The 18,804-nt window shown below is 39.5% G+C and overlaps 1 protein-coding gene across 3 annotated transcripts in view; it reads right to left on the bottom strand.

Moving 5' to 3' along the window:
- The window catches only part of PRRG1 (proline rich and Gla domain 1), a 153,439-nt gene that overhangs the window by 55,002 nt on the left and 79,633 nt on the right, over positions 1-18,804 (bottom strand). For all 3 annotated transcript variants that reach the window (XM_045089447.1, XM_045089445.1, XM_045089446.1), the window contains exon 3: positions 9,111-9,271. In XM_045089447.1, the coding sequence (XP_044945382.1) occupies positions 9,111-9,271 (161 nt within the window). The remainder of the gene's footprint in view (positions 1-9,110; positions 9,272-18,804) is intronic.

The following is an 18,804-nucleotide window of genomic DNA, read 5'->3' as shown; positions in this document are numbered from 1 at the left end:
AGGGCAAAGCTGTGAGTAAGTGGCTCAAATGCCATTAGAGGCTTAGTGAAATAGGAGCTTCCTTAACAATGCCAAAGAATCTGAGTTTCTGCCCACACATGTGATGAGAAATCTCTGGGGAACTAGTGACCAAGTCTGAAACACCTCAGACATGGAACACTTCTTGTAATTGTTGTCTCCACACAAAGGTGTCTACATGCTACCTCTTGCCATGGGCTGTAAATTCAGAAATTTCCAGTGTAGCTTTTGTTAACAACATCTAGTAGTAAGGGGCTCTGCAGAGTTCTTCAGTTACTCTGCAATTTTCATAGAAGACCAGTTTTAATAGCAACACTTTGGAATGATAGGTATTATCTAAAAGGCAATCACTGGCCTAGATCTAAAACCCTTGGATATTACTGACTCAGTTTCTAAGATGCAACCACAGCATGGGGGTAGAGTGGAGCATGGAGGACATAGGGAATGGGATAAAGACTTGGCATGATGCACCGAGTCAGGACACCCCAGTCATCCACAACCCTGAAAATACCACACACTGCAAAGCTCTCTGAGTACTCCAGCTACGTGGTTTTAGTTGAACAACGTGCTTTACGATCTTATAAAATGTGATCTGCTGACCATGTGCATTAGAATACCTAAGACTGCTCTTTAAAGCAGGTTTCCTTGCCCCGTGGAGACCTGTGGACCCTGAACTATGAATTTTAAAACTAAGCTTTTTTATTTTGCAGTAATTTTATATTACAGTGAAGTTGCAAAGATAGTACAGAGCATTTTCCTATACTCCTCAGCTAGGATCCCCAAACATAAGCATCCTACATTGGGATAGTACATTTCTTAGAAATAATGAACCAGGGCACCTGGGTGGCTCAGTTGGTTGAGTGACTGCCTTCGGCTCAGGTCATGATCCTGGACTTCCAGGATGGAGTCCCGCACCAGGCTCCCAGCTCCTTGGGGAGTCTGCTTCTTCTCTGACCTTCCCCTCTCTCATGCTCTCTCTCTCACTCATTCTCTCTCAAATAAACAAATAAAATAAAATAAAAAAGAATTAGTGAACCAGTACCTGTCCGAAAGTATTAACAAAAGATTTTGATTTCACTAGTTTTTCCATTAAAGACCTTTTGACCCATATTTCATTTAATCATTTATTCAGTCTCCTCTGGTCTGTGACAGTTTCTCAGTCTTCTTTTTTATGATCTTGTTTTGAGGAGCCAGGTATTTTGTAGAATGTCTCTCAGTTTGGAAGTCTTTGGTAATTCTCTCATGATCCCACTGAGATTATGTAGGGGAAAATACCACAGAAGTGAATTCCTTCTCATCACATGCTATACATGACTTATCACTGATGGTGCGAACGTTGATCACATGATCAAGGTAGTGTTTGCCAGGTTTCTCCACTGTAAAGTTATTTCCCAGCACTTCCCATACTCTGTTATTTGGGAGCAGATCATTAAGTCCAAACCACACACAAGAAAAGCAGAGAATTGAGCTGTGCCTCCTTGAAAGGGGAGTATCTCATATATAACTTGGAATCCTTGTGTACTGTATATTTTTCACAGCTATTTATTTTTTCATTCATTCATATCATTGTGGACACATATGTATTTACTGTATGCTTTGGGTTATAATTATATATAATTTTTTGGTTATAATTATAATTTATAATTTATAAATAGCACTGTTCTATATGCTAATATGCTAATTATAATTTATAATTTATAATTACACTGTATTACTTGCTCTGTGACTCAAATTGTTCCAGCTTTGACTACCAAGACTTCCTTCAAACTGGCTCCTATGTCCCTGGGACATGCTCCCATTCCTTGTTTTTAGCACTTCCTTACTTTCTAATACTACAGTATACTCTAGTTCGTCTTGTATTCTCCCTGCCCCAGCCCTAGACTTGGCCATTTCCCTAAACAGTCACGGTTCCTTTTACTTGGAATAGTATTGGAAACCCAGATCTGGATGCTAAGTGGAACTATGCAGTTTTGACAAGTAGCCAATCTGAGTCTTATGCAATCTAGTAAAGTTTGAGGACAACCGTTTTGAAAAGTCAAGCACAAATAAACCAGAATTAATACGTGACGAAAAGTCCTCAAATAGTTGTTTTAAAGAATTATATTTTATGTTAGATCAAAATTTAAAATTCTAGCATGCAAAGTACTTTGATGGGCCAATAGAGAGGAAAATAGGAGATAATGGAAGAGATCAAATAATGATTCTGAAATAAAGTGACTGTAATGCAGGACCTTAAAAACTAGAACAGAATTTATTTATTGAGAGCATCCTCTGTGCCAACCACTAAGCTAAGTGCACAGCCTCAAACCTAATGGTGTAGGTATAATTTCTACTTTTTAAAAGACACAGAAATCAATGCCTTCCTAGAAAGGTAAAATGTTTGCACAAAGCACTAGAGTCAGTAGGTGGCAGAGTTGAGACACCAAATCAGGTCCACACACTCTCAAGTCCCACAAATGTGAGATTCTGTATGTATGTTCGCTGTCTCTGTCATATCTCAAATGCCACAATGGAGGGTCAGCTTATTCACTGTTTTATGTCCCATGTCTTTTCTATAGCAGGTACTCAGCAGACAAATCTGATTAAATCTGACCAAATTTCTACATGGTGAGAATGAGAATGAGAACCATGAACTGCATTTTTTCCCACTATATGTTATAATTAGACTTGTGTTCCAATTACATAAAAAATTACCAAAAAAAATCCCACCATATCCTACTGAAAGCATACTTCTAAATTAACACAGTTCAGACTTGGGGGTGATGAAAATTTGTATGAATACATATTCGTACATATGTACAAATGAGAAATAAATTTTAGTAAACAAAAAGATAGTTAATAAGTAGTCTAAGTGCAAAATGCAAATCCCAAAAGTCAATCATTTTCTGCACTGCCAGAATTCATCAGTCATGAACTTCAAAGATGAAACTGTGTTCAGTACTTAACACAGAGCAGATCCTTCTTAACATGTAACAAACACTATTCTGAAGCAGATCAAGGACCAGAATGCTACTTCTACTATATTTATTAAACTAAAAAACTTTAGGCACATCTTATTGTGAATGGTATGGCTTTCATGGCATAAACTAACTCAGAGGGCAAGCTATAAACCATAAAGGAAAGGAACCTAATACCAGTATAATAATTAAAAAGCTTTTAAAATTAAGCTCACATCTTATCAGTTAATTTGTGAGTGTTAAGTCACTACTTCCTATGAAATAAACGTACCTCATAATATGCTAACCCAGTCGTTCATTCTTCATTCATACATCAAATATTTAATTAATTCCTATTATATGCCAGCACTGTTCTATATGCTAAGGACCACAGCTATGACTAAAACAGACAAGAAATGCTGCTGTCGTAGAACTAATAGTTCTCAAGAGAGAGCAACAATAAATAAAATCAACTGTCAGATGGTGAGAAGTGCTGGAAGAAAAATAATTCAGAGAAGGGGAAGAGGTTACAATTTAAGGTAGGATGCATTCTTGCTGAGAAAGTGAACTTGATCTGAGAGTGGTGAGGGAGCTCGGACATATCTATCTGGAAGAGAAAAGCACAAGTGCCAAAGTCATGCACTGTGAGTACACCGGCAGGACGAGCGCGGTGTATTTCCAAGGAGCCACAAGAAAGCCACAGCGAAGTGAGAGAGGGGCGGAGTGCCAGAGGAGACGTGGTAAAGAAATAACTGCAGCCACAGCGAAGGTGTGGAGGAGAGGGACGGGGACTGCCAGTACAGTGCCTTGGGGCTGAGCACTCGGACGTTAACTGAGGAAGACGGAACATTTCAGAGAAGACACTTTAAAGGATCACTCTGGCCTGCTGTTTTTAGGGCGCCAAGAAATCATACAGATAAGGGACGGTGGCTTGGAATGTAAAGTGGTAACAGGTAGAGAGTGGTGGAAGGTGGCTAGATTCTGAATACATTTTCATGTTAGAATCAACACTATCAGCAGAAGGGTTGTGCCTGTGAAACAGAGAAGAGTCAGGGATGACAACAAGGTTTGGGGGCTTAGCAAAGAGATGGACAGACAGAGTTACCATTCACTGAAATCAGGAGGGCTGTGGCAGAAGCAGATTTAGGGGGAAGGAACATGAATTTTTTAGGCTGACTTTAAGAAATGTATTCAAATCCTGGAGGAGATGCTGAGTAAGCAGTGAGTCACACAGTTCTGCAGTTCAGGGTGGCCCTCCACGATATAAATTTGGATCGTTAGCCTTCCAAACCATGGCACTGGGAAACCTCACCAGGGGAGCTGAGTACAGGCAGAACAGTTTCAAGATACGAGGTAGTTGTTGGAGCGGGATGAGGGGTGAAGGGAGTTCTTTTTAAGGGTGTGTAGACTAATGAGAATGAATCTACAGAGAAGAAAGGTGATGCTGGAGAGGACGGAGAACTGCTTGAGCAACTGCTGAAGGAGTTTCTTCTCTTTGCTTCAAAGACTGCTGAAATGCAGCATCCTGTCTCTGTAGGCAGGAAGATACAGAGAAGCACTAAGATGCCTAAGGGCAATGAAAAATCACTGAAGCAAAGAGGGATTTTTTTTTAGAAGTTTTGTTTTGTTTTTTTAAAGATTTCATTTATTTGACAGACAGAGATCACAAGTAGGCAGAGAGGCAGGCAGAGAAAGAGAAGGAAGCAGGTTCCCCACTGGGCAGAGAGCCCGATGTGGGGCTCGATCCCAGGACCCTGAGATCCCAGGACCCTGAGCCGAAGGCAGAGGCTTTAAACCCACTGAGCCACCCGGGCGCCCCGGGATTTTTTTTTTTTTTTTAAAGAAATGGTCTTTGGACAACTCTATAGCCACGTGAAAAAAATCATATCCATAACTCACACTATACTCAAGAATAAACTAGTGAGTGAATCAGAGATCTAAATGTAAAAACTCAAGTATATGAGAAGAAACTGTGAATTCCTCTCTAACTATGGTGTAGAAGGCTTTTCCACTATGAACAAAAATCCACATTCAATAAAATGTGTTTAATTTATGGCTACAATAAAAATGGAAAGAACACTTGCAGGGACACCTGGGTGGCTCATTCAGTAGAGTATCTAACTCTTGATCCCAGGGTTGAAATTTCAAACCCCACATTGTGTGTGAAGCCCACCTAAAAAAAAAAAATTGCATTTAAAAAAAGCCATAAGCGGGGATGCCTGAGTGGCTCAGTGGGTTAAGCATCTGACTCAATTTCAGCTCAGGTCAAGACCTCAGGGTTGTGAGATCAAGCTGCAAGTCAGACTTTGCCCTGGGCATGTAGCCTGCATAAGATTCTCTCTCTCCCTCTCCCCCCACTGTGTGCACATGCATATGCTCACTCTCAAATAAAAAAAAAAGTAAATAAAATGATAATTCAAAAAGACAGAGAAGCCAGTTTGAAATTAAAGAAACTTCCATTAGCCCAATTTGGGACAATCTGATCAAAACAGTGACAGTAAGAGATTACAGTTCATTGATATAAAGTAATCTTGGAATCTGTACTAAAAGATAGACAGACAGATAGACAGCTAGATAACAGGAAAGTTCCTGCCCATAGTGGAATGCCAACCAATAAACGTACATATGATGGAGTTAGAAATCACCATTTAGCAACTATGATTTTATTGAGTTGGTCAAGAATCATCAAGAGAAGATGTTAAAACTACTGAGTAATAAGCTGATGAAGAAGAGAAGATTTACATAATTTCAAAATATCTTCCCACTAAAGTTCTTACCTTTCCATTACAGAAGAATGATAAAGCAGGAAGAAAAGTCATTAGCTTTATGAAAATTATGGTAGAATATCTAAAATTTGTATTTTTTGAAAAAAGGTAATATCAAAAACTAAGCTTTGCTTGTTTGAAAAACATGAACCAGATTTTATTAAAGGCTGCATGCTATAAAGCACTATTGATACTATAATCTTACTTTTAAAAATTATCTGTATATTAAAAATAGGCTAGAATAATATATGCCAAAATTTGAAAACTGACAGTGCTAAAAACTGAAATGATCTTATTCATGTTTTATTATAGTTTAAATTTCTCTATAATGGCCATATATTAATTTCATAAGAAGGAAAATAAAAACGTGTAAAATAAAACAAATGAGAACTAAGCAGGTGCACGGCAAAATAGCTGGAAAGAAACTAAAAGGCCAACAGTGCTTTGTGATTGCATGACAGGACTGTAGATGATTGTTTTTTTCATTTATAACTGTGGGATTTAAAATTTTAAAAATACTTTAGGGGTACCTGGGGGGCTCAGTTGGTTAAACATCCGACTTTGCTTTTGGCTAAGATCATGATGTCAGGGTCGTGAGACTGAGCCCTGAGTCAGGTTTCATGCTCAGTGCAGTCTTCTCTCCTCCCTCTGCCCCTCCCCCAACTCATGCTCTCTGTCACTAAAGAAATAAATACATTTGATTTAAAATAAATAAAAAAATAAAAACCACTTTAAACAAATACATAATCAAATTTCAAAAATGGGCTGAGAACCAGAAAAAGCATTTTGCCAAAAAAAGACATCTAGATGGCCAATAGAGACATGAAAAGATGCCCAACATCACTCATCATAACGGAAATGCAAATTGTAACCACAATGAGACATCACCACATAGCTGTCAGATCGGTTAGTATCCACAAGACAAGAAATAATGCTTTAAAAGGATGTGGAGAGAAGACAGCCTCATGCACTGTTGGTGGAAATGTAAACTGGTGCAACCACTGTGGAAACCAGTATAGAGGCTCCTCAAAAAATTAAAAACAGAGGGCGCCTAGATGGTTCAGTCAATTAAGCATCTACCTTTGGCTCACGTCATGAACTTAGGGTCCTAGGTTGGAGCCCCATGTCAGGTTTCCTGCTCTGTGGGAAGTCTGCTTCTCCCTCTTCCTTGGTCTCCACCTCCTTCCCCTACTCATACTCTGTCTCTCTCACATAAAATCTTTTAAAAAAATTAAGCAAGAAATATTATATGACCCAGTAATTCCACTACTGGGTGTTTACCCAAAGAACACAAAAACCCTAATTCAAAAAGATATATGCATGCCAATGTTTACTATAACATTTACAGTAGCCAAGATACAGAAGCAACCTAAGTGTTCAAGGATAAACAAACAGATAAGTAATGATGTAGTTTATGGTGACTAACATAATACAATAAAAAAAAAAAAACAAAGAAGTGGTATACACACACACAGTGGAACACTACTCAGCCATAAGCCAGAATGCGATCTTGTCATTTGCAACAACATGAACAGGCCTAGACGGTATTGAACTAAGTAAAATAAATGAGGCAGAGAAAGATAAACACTATATGATTTCACTTATATGTGGAACCTGAAAAACAAGCAAACAGACCCTAAATACGGACAACAAACGTGGTTGCCAGAGGGGAGGCAGATGGGGGATGAGCAAAAAGATAAAAAAGGATTAAGAGGCACAAACTTCCAGATATAAACTAAGTCACAGTGATAAAAAGTACAGTAGAGGGAATACAGCCAGTAATACTGTGACAACACTGCATGGTGACAGAAGATGCCTACTGTGGTGGTGACCATTAAGTAATGTATGCAACTGTCCAGTTGCTATGGTATATACCTGAAACTAATAGAGTATGTCAATTATACATCAATAAAAAATAAGTACAAATATAGAAACTGATGCTCACAGCTTATCAATTTATACACTGACTTTGCTTCTGCTTTGCACACTGGAATCCAATGATGGTGCTTCCCTGATCCTCTCTCCTCGAACTCCTTCCTCGTAACTTCTGGGTCCTTTTCTGCCTAACAAAAAAATCAGAACCCCTTTCTCTGGGGCACCTGGGTGGCTCAGTGGGTTAAGCATCCAACTTGTCATCTCATGAGTTGTGGGATCAAACCCTGGGCTGGGCTCCATGGTGAGCAGATAGTCTGCTTGAGATTCTCCTCCCTCTGCCCCTCCCCCTACTCATAGTCTCTCTCTCTCTCTCTAATAAATAAATAAATCTTTAAAAGAAAACAAACCCTCTTCTTCAAAACTGCTATATTGGCTGCTTCTGAGATATAATTGATATCCCACTAAGCACATCTGACATCACGTGTTTAGCACCTAGTGTTACTTTCTTGGTCAGTGCACAAAAATGGATCTTTATATAATGGCTACCCCCTGGTAATGCCATTTTCAACTGCAAAGCAGTGCCACAGAATTGATACCACTGCCTTTTGCTTTCCCATTTCTGCTCTCCTTGAATAGCATGCCATCTAGAGTAAGAAGAAGTAGGAGTATTCTTCAGAGTGGGGTAGGTAGTTTGAATATGGATATGTTCTCGTTTGTACATGAAGTAAAAGATATTTTTTAGGGCGCCTGGGTGGCTCAGTGGGTTAAGCCGCTGCCTTCAGCTCAGGTCATGATCTCGGGGTCCTGGGATCGAGTCCCGCATCGGGCTCTCTGCTCAGCAGGAGCCTGCTTCCTCCTCTCTCTCTCTCTGCCTGCCTCTCTGCCTACTCTCAAATAAATAAATAAAATCTTTAAAAAAAAAAAGATATTTTTTAAAGATTTACTTATTTTAGAGAGAGAGAGCATGGAGGAGGGGCAGTGAGGGAGATAGAATCCTTAAGCAGACTCCCTGCTGAGTGTGGAGCCTGATGTGGGCTCAATCCCAGGACCCTGAGATCATGACCTGAGCTGAAATCCAAGAGCTGGAAACTTAAACCACCTGAACCACCCCGACACCCCAAGAAGTGAGAGATTTTAAGACAGCGTCAGTATGTGTTAGGTTCCTCCACACCTTCTCACTGATGTGGCAGAGTAAGGTGATGATACGGTCACTGTCTCCATCACAGCCTCATGTGACACAAGCCCTCCCCCCTTGCTAGGCTGATCAGTCTCGGCTCAGCAGGGTCCTGGGGAAACAGGGGCCCTCAAAGACAGATCAGCACACAGGGAAGTGAACTCGCCTCCCATCCACAGAGTATCCTTACTTCGATGCCATTCCAGAGTTCTTCACAAACGTGATTTGGGATCGATCTGTAACTGACAGCAGTGCCCACAATTCAGGAATGCAGATTGCAAACCTACATCCAAAAGGTAGGCAAAGCTGTGAACGGTTCTTAAAAAATGCCAAGATACTTACAGTTTTCTCCGTATTTTCAAAAGCTTCTCTTGCTTCTTCAAATGTGCAGATTTCTTCCTTGCACTCACGATCAATGTTGCCCTGTCTTATTTCTTCAAAAAGTCCATTCGCTCTTGGGTAGCGTTTCAATACTGAATTGGCTTTTTCTCCTGTGAGGAAAACTAAGAATAGATAAAATCATAAGCATAAAATTTTAATTTGAGAAACATGCAGAAACTTAATGCACAAGGTGACAACTGCTAGGTACTCTTTAGAAACCACGGCCAGCATCCTCAACCTCTTCCCCTGAGTCAGCAACGACGTAACATTAACTCTAAACCACCACCTGTGCTGCCCTCCTCCTCTTGTGAGCATGTCCTTTCGCAGTAGCAGTTGCCCTGGGCAGGGACAGGTGCAGGGACATAATTCGTGGTTAGATTCAGACTTTAGCACATTCCTACCAACCACTGGTGTTTATTTATTTATTTTTTAATATTTTATTTATTTATTTGACAGGCAGAGATCACAAGTAGGCAGAGAGGCAGGCAGAGAGGGCGGGGGAAGCAGGCTCCCTGCTAAGCAGAGAGCCCGATGTGGGGCTCGATCCCAGGACCCTGAGATCATGACCTGAGCCGAAGGCAGAGGCTTTAACCCACTGAGCCACCCAGGTGCCCCTAACCATCGGTGTCTAAATACAGTAATAGTGCACCACTTATACCCGGTGTTGTAAGTGGATGCATCCAGGCATTGTGCTGTTGGACACCAGCAACCAAATCAAAATCCAATCTCCAGACTACCAGTCTCTGTCCACCTAAATAAAAATAAAGTTCCAACTGCCCTAGTAATACAAACCCAGGGAACCCTTACTTGTATGAAAAGAAAAGCTGACAAAACAATATCAAGAAATTTAGATGAATTTGGCCATAATTCATTCCAAGGAACACTAATACATTTTCCTAAATACATTTAAGTTAAATATATTGTGATATTTTAATAAGTCAACCCAATTTCACTGTCCTATAGAAAAAGAAAATTCTTCCATATGACTTATAGAAGCATTTCATATAAACACTCAAAATACACATTTATGATATCCCCTGAAATAAATAAGGCACTAGTTACAGGTACACTTATGGGGAATTATTTTTAATTTTACCTAATCATTTTAAACTGTAATTTCATTGTTCTGAAAGTGCCATTCATACTTCTTTGTATAGATAAATACAATGCTACAAGAATTTGATCTCTGCTAATGCAAGGAAATCAGAGAAGTCTCTAATCTTATTGATTTTTTTTTAAGATTTTTTATTTATTTGACAGATCACAAGTAGGCAGAGAGGCAGAGAGAGAGAGGAGGAGGAGGCAGGCTCCCTGCTGAGCAGAGAGCCCGATGTGAGGCTAGATCCCAGGACCCTGGGATCATGACCTGAGCCGAAGGCAGAGGCCTTAACCACCGAGCAACCCAGAAATGGCACATTACAGATTATTTTAAGATGTTAAAGTCTACATTTAACAAAAAACATTTTAAGGTAAATTAAAAACAATAAGTGCTCTTTTAAAAATGTCAACAGTACCAATGAACTTAAGGTTTACCTCAGAGAAATGAGTATTTCTCTTCATAGAAGATATGGATTCATTACTTAAGATTCTTCACAGTATCCAAACCACCTGGATGGCACCTACATTAGGCTGAAAACTATGGTAAGCCTTTCATAAGAGTTTCCTTCCTTCTATACCACAGAAGGATAGCTATCTATAAAAATGAACTATTGAGTCAAAGAATATCATTAGAAGAAATTGTAAAAAACAAAAACTGTGGCAAGTAGTACAAAAGAAATGAAAAGGGTGCTGCTGAATTGGGAAAAAAACAGAAATTTTCTAGCAATACTTCTCACATTTGCAGCATCAGAATCCTCTTGAGGAATTAATATCACTGAGGTTACTGGGCCCAGCTCCCAGAGCTTCTGATTCTATAGGTCTGGGGTAGAGCTAAGAAAGATACATTTCTATTTTTTTAAGATTTTATTTATTTATTTGACAGACAGAAATCACAAGTAGGCAGGGGGCGGGAGAGGCAGGCTCCCCGCTGAGCAGAGAGCCTGATGTGGGGCTTGATCCCAGGACCCTGAGATCATGACCTAAGCTGAAGGCAGAGGCTTTAACTCACTGAGCCACCCAGGCGCCCCGAAAGATACAATTCTAATACATTTCCAGGTAATGCTGGTGCTGCTGGTCTAACTACAATGGAATGCTGGCATTAACAAATTTAGCAAGATGTTTCACTGCATGATTTTTTAGGGACCCTAACATGTATTTAACCTGTATCTGCAAAATTCTAGAACAGAAATATGATACATACATTTGTCATATTTGATTACAGAGCCCTTTATCAAAGGACATTTCACTGAATTAACAACTTTCTAGCCGTTGGTCTTATTTATGCCTTCTGAAATGACATACAATTCCCTTCAATAAACAGACCACCTAATACATGAAGACAGTAACTGATTTCCACTGAAGCTTCTCTTTTGATACTTAGCAGACCTGCTTGGATTCTTCATCTGTTGGCCATATAAAATAGACAGAGTCTGCACCATCTTTATTTCATAAAATAGTGTTCTACACTGAGTGCAGTATTCTTTTTTTTTTTTAAAGATTTTATTTATTTATTTGACAGAGAGAAATCACAAGTAGATGCAGAGGCAGGCAGAGAGAGAGAGAGGGAAGCAGGCTCTCCGCTGAGCAGAGAGCCCGATGCGGGACTCGATCCCAGGACTCTGAGATCATGACCTGAGCCGAAGGCAGCGGCTTAACCCACTGAGCCACCCAGGCGCCCCTGAGTGCAGTATTCTATGAGTGGTCTGACAAGTGTAAAACTGGTCCTGACTGTCTGCTCCCTTGTTTTTAAATGCAATAGATTCCTTAATACAGTCTAAGATATCCCTGGATTTGGGGCAGTTTTCTTGAAAACAAACCAAACAATCAACAATGATGTAGTTTAAGACTTTAAGAGAAAAAATAATTCTCCTCAGAAACAATTTTCTTATGTACTATCTACATGGAAAAGGGGGTCAAGGAAAGCAGCCACCCTTGCAACCAGAAAGCAGGCTAATTCAGAAAGTTAAGCAGCTCTAAGGTAATGTACAGCAGAACACAGCTCTCTAATCCCAGCCTAGTCAAATTACCAAGAGCACTCCACAAACATAGTATTTGTACTTCTTGTACTGGGCGACAAGGTAAGATAATACTGAGAAGTCTATGTAGAATATGCTCACAAGTAGATTTTATCTCATTTGCCAAATAAATTTGGTCAATTAGAAGATACCACCCAGAGAGTTATGGTGGCAGAGTAGTAGGGGGACTCTAAGCTCGCCGCATCCCCTGAACAGAGCGAGATCAACATCACGTCATTTCGAACAACTAGGAAATCGATCTAAGGATTAAGCAAACAATCTGCACAATTGGAGGAAGAGAATGTGGCAGATAAGAGGTTCGCAGACATGAACTGAGAAAGAGGAAAGCCGCAGTGCCTCCAGGAGGAGGAAGCCCTTTTCGTGGAGCGAGCTTAAGGAGAGAGGGAGAGAGCGGAGAGAACAGTAGGGCTCCTGCAAAACACTGTGGTGTGGGGATCCCCTGAGTCACACCGAGAGAGAGCGAAAGAGCGCTCCCCTTCCTGTAGTACATTTGCAAGAGTGTATATTGCTTCTCCAAAGACAAAAGGCCTGCCAGGAGCCATAGAGCAGCCATTAAACAGCAGGGGACAACTTTTTGCTGTGCTTCACCACAGACTCCGGGCACCAGCACAGCAGTGGGACTGCTTTCATGGGGCAGAATGGTGCCGGACGCAGCGCTGAAAGGCTCTCCTCTAGGGAAGGGCAAAGGGCCTGCACCTTGCCAGGTCACGTAAGGTTTGGAATTTTGAATCCCAGCCACTGGCCAGAGATAAAACACAGAACTGCTTTCAGTTCAGGGATCTGAAAAAAGCCTGGAACAAAGGAGGGGAGATTGTTCGCTTCTCTGTGAGGGCCTCCCGAACGGCAGCAGCTGTGAATTCCCCTCCCCTCAGGTTGAGAAGGTGGGTGACACCATTTCCACCCTAGCTCCTACCAGCAAGGTCTGACTTCAGAGAGAAAAACACAGCCCCTGCAGTGGAGAATGAAGTTGCTTACGCCAAACCCCATGCCCCTGCCCAGGCCAGGGCACCCACAGTAAGGCAGGTCTGTCTGTGAGCCAGTGCAGCCGGCCCCTCCCTCAGAAGACCAACACAGGTCCTCTGCATGTACCAAGTCTACTGATCAGAGAGCGCTCCAAAGCCTCAGCTTTAGTTCTGGTGGAAATAGGACCAGACTTTCTTTTTTTTTAATTATTTTTAAATTTTTAAAAATTTATTTTACTTTCTTTCTTTTTTTTTTTTTTTTGTCTTTCAAAACAGGCTTATAGTTTTTTGTTCAATTGTTGTTTTACTTGTTGACTTTTTTCATTTTTTGAATCAGGCTTCTTTTCTTTCTTTATTCCTTCTTTCTTTCTTTTTCTTTGGAATCAGGCTTACAATTTCTTGTTTCTTTGTTGTTTTGTTCTTTTTCCTTTACTCTTTTCTTGGATCAGGGTTCTTCTTCTTTATTTTTTTAAAATCAGGCTTATCAAACAAATAAAAGCACACCTACATCAAGGTCCAAACACTCTCCACTGAAACAAGGAGGAGCTCTGCAGAGGACTGACCTGTGGGAAATAGCAGCCAAAACACAATGGCTGAGTGCACACAGCACACACTGGAAACACTTCCTGAAGCATCAGGCCCTAGACAGTGTATTAACCCTTAATATAGTCCCACACTAAGGAGCAGGAAACATAACAAGCTTTCAAAATGCAAAAGGCAGAAACCTAGACATAATGACAAGATGGAAGAAATCTCTCCAAAACAAAGATCAAGAAGAAATCACAGCCAGGGATTAGTTCCTAACAGATATAAGCATTGTATCTAAACAAGAATTTAGAACAACAGCCATAAGAATACTAGCTAGGCTTAAGGGAGCCCAAGTTGCTGCTGCTGCCACCGTCACCGCTGCTAAAGATGACCAAGTCTTCAACTCACACCAAGAAAGTGAAGTTGGTCAAGTCATGCACCGAGTGTGACCAACAGGTGACTGCTGCATGTAAATCTTGTGCCACAGCATGGGACAAGTAAAACACTTGGTGAATAGTACCATATCTTTGAAATATTTGTGAATACTGTTTTTATATGAATTTAAACTAGAATATTGTGTAGCCATATCAAGTAAAAAACATCAATTCTGTCTTTGGAGAAGGCTCTGTTAGTGAAAAGACTATACGGTGGTGGTTTGAAAAATTTTATTCTGGAGATGAGAGTCTGAAAAATGAACCTCAAGGGAGACCCAAATCTGTTTTAAATAAAGATCAATTAAGAGCCATGGTGGAAGCTAACCTCAAAACAGCAATTTGAGGGGCACCTGGGTGGCTCAGTGGGTTAAAGTCTCTGCCTTCGGCTTGGGCCACAATCTCAGGGTCCTGGGATCAAACCCTGCATCAGGTTTTCTGCTCAGCAGGGAGCCTGCTTTCCTCTCTCTCTCTTTGCCTGCCTCTCCACCTACTTGTGATCTCTCTCTGACAAATAAATAAATAAAATCTTAAAAAACAAAACAAAAAACAGCAGTTTGAGCCCTTGAACCAGACTTAGAAGTTTCTGCTAGAATTTCTCAATACCTGGCTGCAACAGGAAAGGTAAGACTGTTGGTAGGTAACAAACCAACTGACAAGGATCATAAACTGAGATGATTAGAGGTGGTCTAATATTTTAATATTTGAAAGAGCGGAGACCTATTTTGAAAAGGAGCATAAGCTTTGACAAAAAAAATGAAAATAAGTGGTCTAGAAAATGGTTGGATGTTGATGAAGTTCACAAATGCGTTAAAACCATCACTACAACCAAAAAGAAGTTTCTGGTAACTGTACGGTGGTCTGCAAAGAGAGTATTCCATTACTTTTAACTCAGGCAAAACTATTAACTCAGGCATCTTATTGTCAAGAAGTTAAAATTATGTATCAAAAATGGATCTAAACACACTCGACATTGGTTAGCAGACATGGGTGGACCTATACTTTTCCATGACAACATCTGACCACCATAGGGAATAAATGAATAGGATCATAAGCTTTTGCAATATCCATCACACACACTTGACTTTTTATCAACAGATTACCACCTCTTTCATCATTTAGAACTCTATGAAACAAAATATTCTCCAAAAGAGAATAATTGAAGAATCGGAATAAATTTTAACAATGATAAATATTATAAATATATACTATTTGGAGAAATTTATCATTTGGGGAGAGCAGTTAAATGCTAACAGTGCATATTTTTGTTGAGTAGAACTCCTTCTGAAAAATAAAAGCTAATTAATTAATTAATTAAAGGAATACTAGCTGGGCTTGGAAGAAATATATAAGACACGAGAGAAACCCTGGCTGCAGACATAAAAGACTTAAAAACTAGTTAGGCTGAAATAAAAAATGCTATAACTGAGATGCAAAACTAACTGGAAGAAATCACAACGAGAATGTAAGAGGAGGAATAGGTTATACAGAAGATAAAATTATGTACCTGGAAAGAAAACTATTAGATTACAAATACAAACATGGAACTCAACGATTCCACAAAGCACAATAATATCTATATCACAGAAGTCCCAGAAAAAGAGGAGTGGGGAAAAGGGCCAGAAGGTTTATCTGAACAGATTTTTAGCTGAGAATTTCCATAATCTGGCGAAGGAAACAGGCATTCCAGTGCAAAAGGCAGAGAGAACTCCCCTCAAAATCAACAAAAACAGGTTAATACCAAGACACAGCATAGTGAAACTTGCAAATACAAAGATAAAGAGAGAATTCTGAAATCTGCTAGGGATAAAAAGATCCTTAACCTACAAGGGTAGACACATAAGGTTAGCAGCAGACCAGTCCACAGAAACGTGGCCAGCCAAAAGAAAGTGGCATGATGTATTCAACATGCTGAATGGGAAAAATATATGGATAAGAATACTATATCCAGCAAGGCTGTCATTCAGAATAGAAGGAGAGATAAAGAGTTTAGTTTTTAAGAAAACCAAAAACTAAAGGAATTGGTGAACACTAAGCCAGCTCTGCAAGAGATATTAAAGGGGACCCTTGAAGTAGGAAAGAGAGACCAGAAGAAACAATTAGAAAGGAACAGACATAATCTACAGAAAGTATCTTTACAAGCAATACAAAGGCATTAAACTCACAACTATTAATAATTATTCTGAATGTAAATGGACTTCAATGTTCCAATCAAAAGACATAGGGTATTAGAATAGATTAAATATGCTACTTACAATAGACTCATTCTAGAACCAAACACACCTCTGGACTGCAAGTGAGGAGGGTAGAGAAATATTTATCATGATAATGGACATCAAAATAAAGCTGGAATAGCAATCCTTATATCAGACAAACTAGATTTTAAACTAAAGACTGTAATAGAGACAAAGAATATTACATCATAATAAAGGGGTCTATCCAAAAAGAAGATCTAACAATTATAAATATTTATGCCCCCACCTTGGGAGCAGCCAATTATATCATCCAATTATTAGCAAACTTAAACTCATTAATATTAATAATAGTAGTAGTAGACTTCTACACTCTACTCACAGCAATGGACAAATAATCTAAACAGACCAACAAGGAAATAGCTTTGAATGACACTCTGGACCAGATGAACTTCATAGATACATTCAGAGCATTTCATCCTAAAACAGCAGGGTATACATTCTTTTTGAGTGCACATCAAACATTCTCCAGAATAGACCACATACTGGGTCACAAATCGGGCTTCAAGCAGCACAAAAATATTGAGATCATACCAGGCATATTTTCAGACCACAGTGCTATGAAACTTGAAGTCAAACACAAGAAGAAAGCTTGGAAAGACCACAAATACATGGAGGTTAAAGACCATCCTACTAAAGAATTAGTGGGTTAACCAGGAAATTAAAGAAGAAATAAATAAGTATATGGAAGCAAACAAAAATGAAAACATGATAATCCAAAACCTTTAGGATGCAGCAAAGGTGGACATAAGTGGAAGTATATAGCAATAGAAGTCTTTCTCAGGAAGCAAGAAGAGTCTCCAACACACAACCTAAACTTAAACCTAAAGGAACTGGAAAAAAAAAACAGCAAATAGGGACGCCTGGGTGGCTCAGTTGGTTAAGCAGCTGCCTTCGGCTCAGGTCATGATCCCAGCGTCCTGGGATCGAGTCCCACATCGGGCTCCTTGCTCCGCAGGGAGCCTGCTTCTCCCTCTGACTCTGCCTTCCACTCTGTCTGCCTATGCTCGCTCTCGCTCGCTCTCTCTCTGACAAATAAATAAATAAAATCTTTAAAAAAAAAAAAAAAAAAAAAAAAAAAAAACAGCAAATAAAGCCTAAAACCAGCAGGAGAAGGAAAATACTAAAGATTAAAGCAGAAATCAATGATACAGAGATTAAAAAAAAACACAGTAGAACAGATCAATAAAACTAGGAGGTGGTTCTTTGAAACAATTAACAAGATTAATAAACCCTTACCCAGATTTATCAAAAAGAAAAGAGAAAGAACCCAAATAAAATCATGAAAGAAAAAGGAGAGATCGCAATCAACACCGAAGAAATACAAACAAGTATAAAATAATATTATGGGCAATTATATGTCAACAGATTAGGCAATTTGGAAGAAATGGATAAATTCCTAGAAACATAAAAACTACCAAAACTGAGACAGGAAGAAATATAAAATCTGAACAGACCCATAACCAGCAAAGAAATTGAGTCAGTAATCAAAAATCTCCCAAAAAACTAGAGTCCAGGGCCAGGTGGCTTCCCAGGGAAATTCTACCAAACATTTAAAGAAGAATGAATACCTGTTCTTCTGAAGCTATTCCAAAACAACAGAAATGGCAGGAAAACTTCCAAACTCATTCCACGAGGCAAGCATTATCCTGATTCCAAAACCAGACAAAGACCCCACAAAAAAGGAGAATTCCAGACCAATATCCCTGATGAACATGCATGTCAAAATTCTCAAAAAGATATCAGCCAATAGGATCTAACAGTACATTAAAAGAATTATTCAACATGATCCAGTGGGCTCTATCCCACTGGGATGCAAAGGTGGTTCAGTAGCTGCAAATCAATCAACGTGATACATCACATTAAAAAAAGAAAGGATAAGAACCATATGATGGTTCTGCATCTCTCAACGGATAGAGAAAAAGCAGGACAAAATACAGCAACTTTTCTTGATAAAAAAAAAAACCCTCAAGAAACTAGGATAGAAGAACATACCTCAGGATCATAAAGGCCATATATGAAAGACCCACAGCTAATACCCTCAGTGAGGAAAACCTGAGAGCTTATCCGCTAAGGTCAGTAACACAACAGGGATGCCCACTTTAACCACTGTTGTTCAACACAGTAACAGAAGTCCTAGCCACAGCAATCAGACAACAAAAAGAAATAAAAAGCATCCAAACTGGCAAGTAAGAAGTCAAACTTTCACTCTTCACAGAAGACAGGATACTCTGTAGAAAATGCAATAGACTGCCAAAAATTGCTAGAAGTGATGAATTCAGCAAAGTTCCAGGATATAAAATCAGTGTACAGAAATCTGTTGCATTTCTATACACCAATAATGAAAC

The sequence above is a fragment of the Mustela putorius genome, unplaced genomic scaffold (genome assembly GCF_011764305.1).
Source record: "Mustela putorius furo isolate JIRA1106 unplaced genomic scaffold, ASM1176430v1.1 tig00003836_pilon_pilon_pilon, whole genome shotgun sequence".
Lineage (NCBI taxonomy): Eukaryota > Metazoa > Chordata > Mammalia > Carnivora > Mustelidae > Mustela > Mustela putorius.
This window is presented reverse-complemented; position numbering and strand designations above follow the sequence as displayed.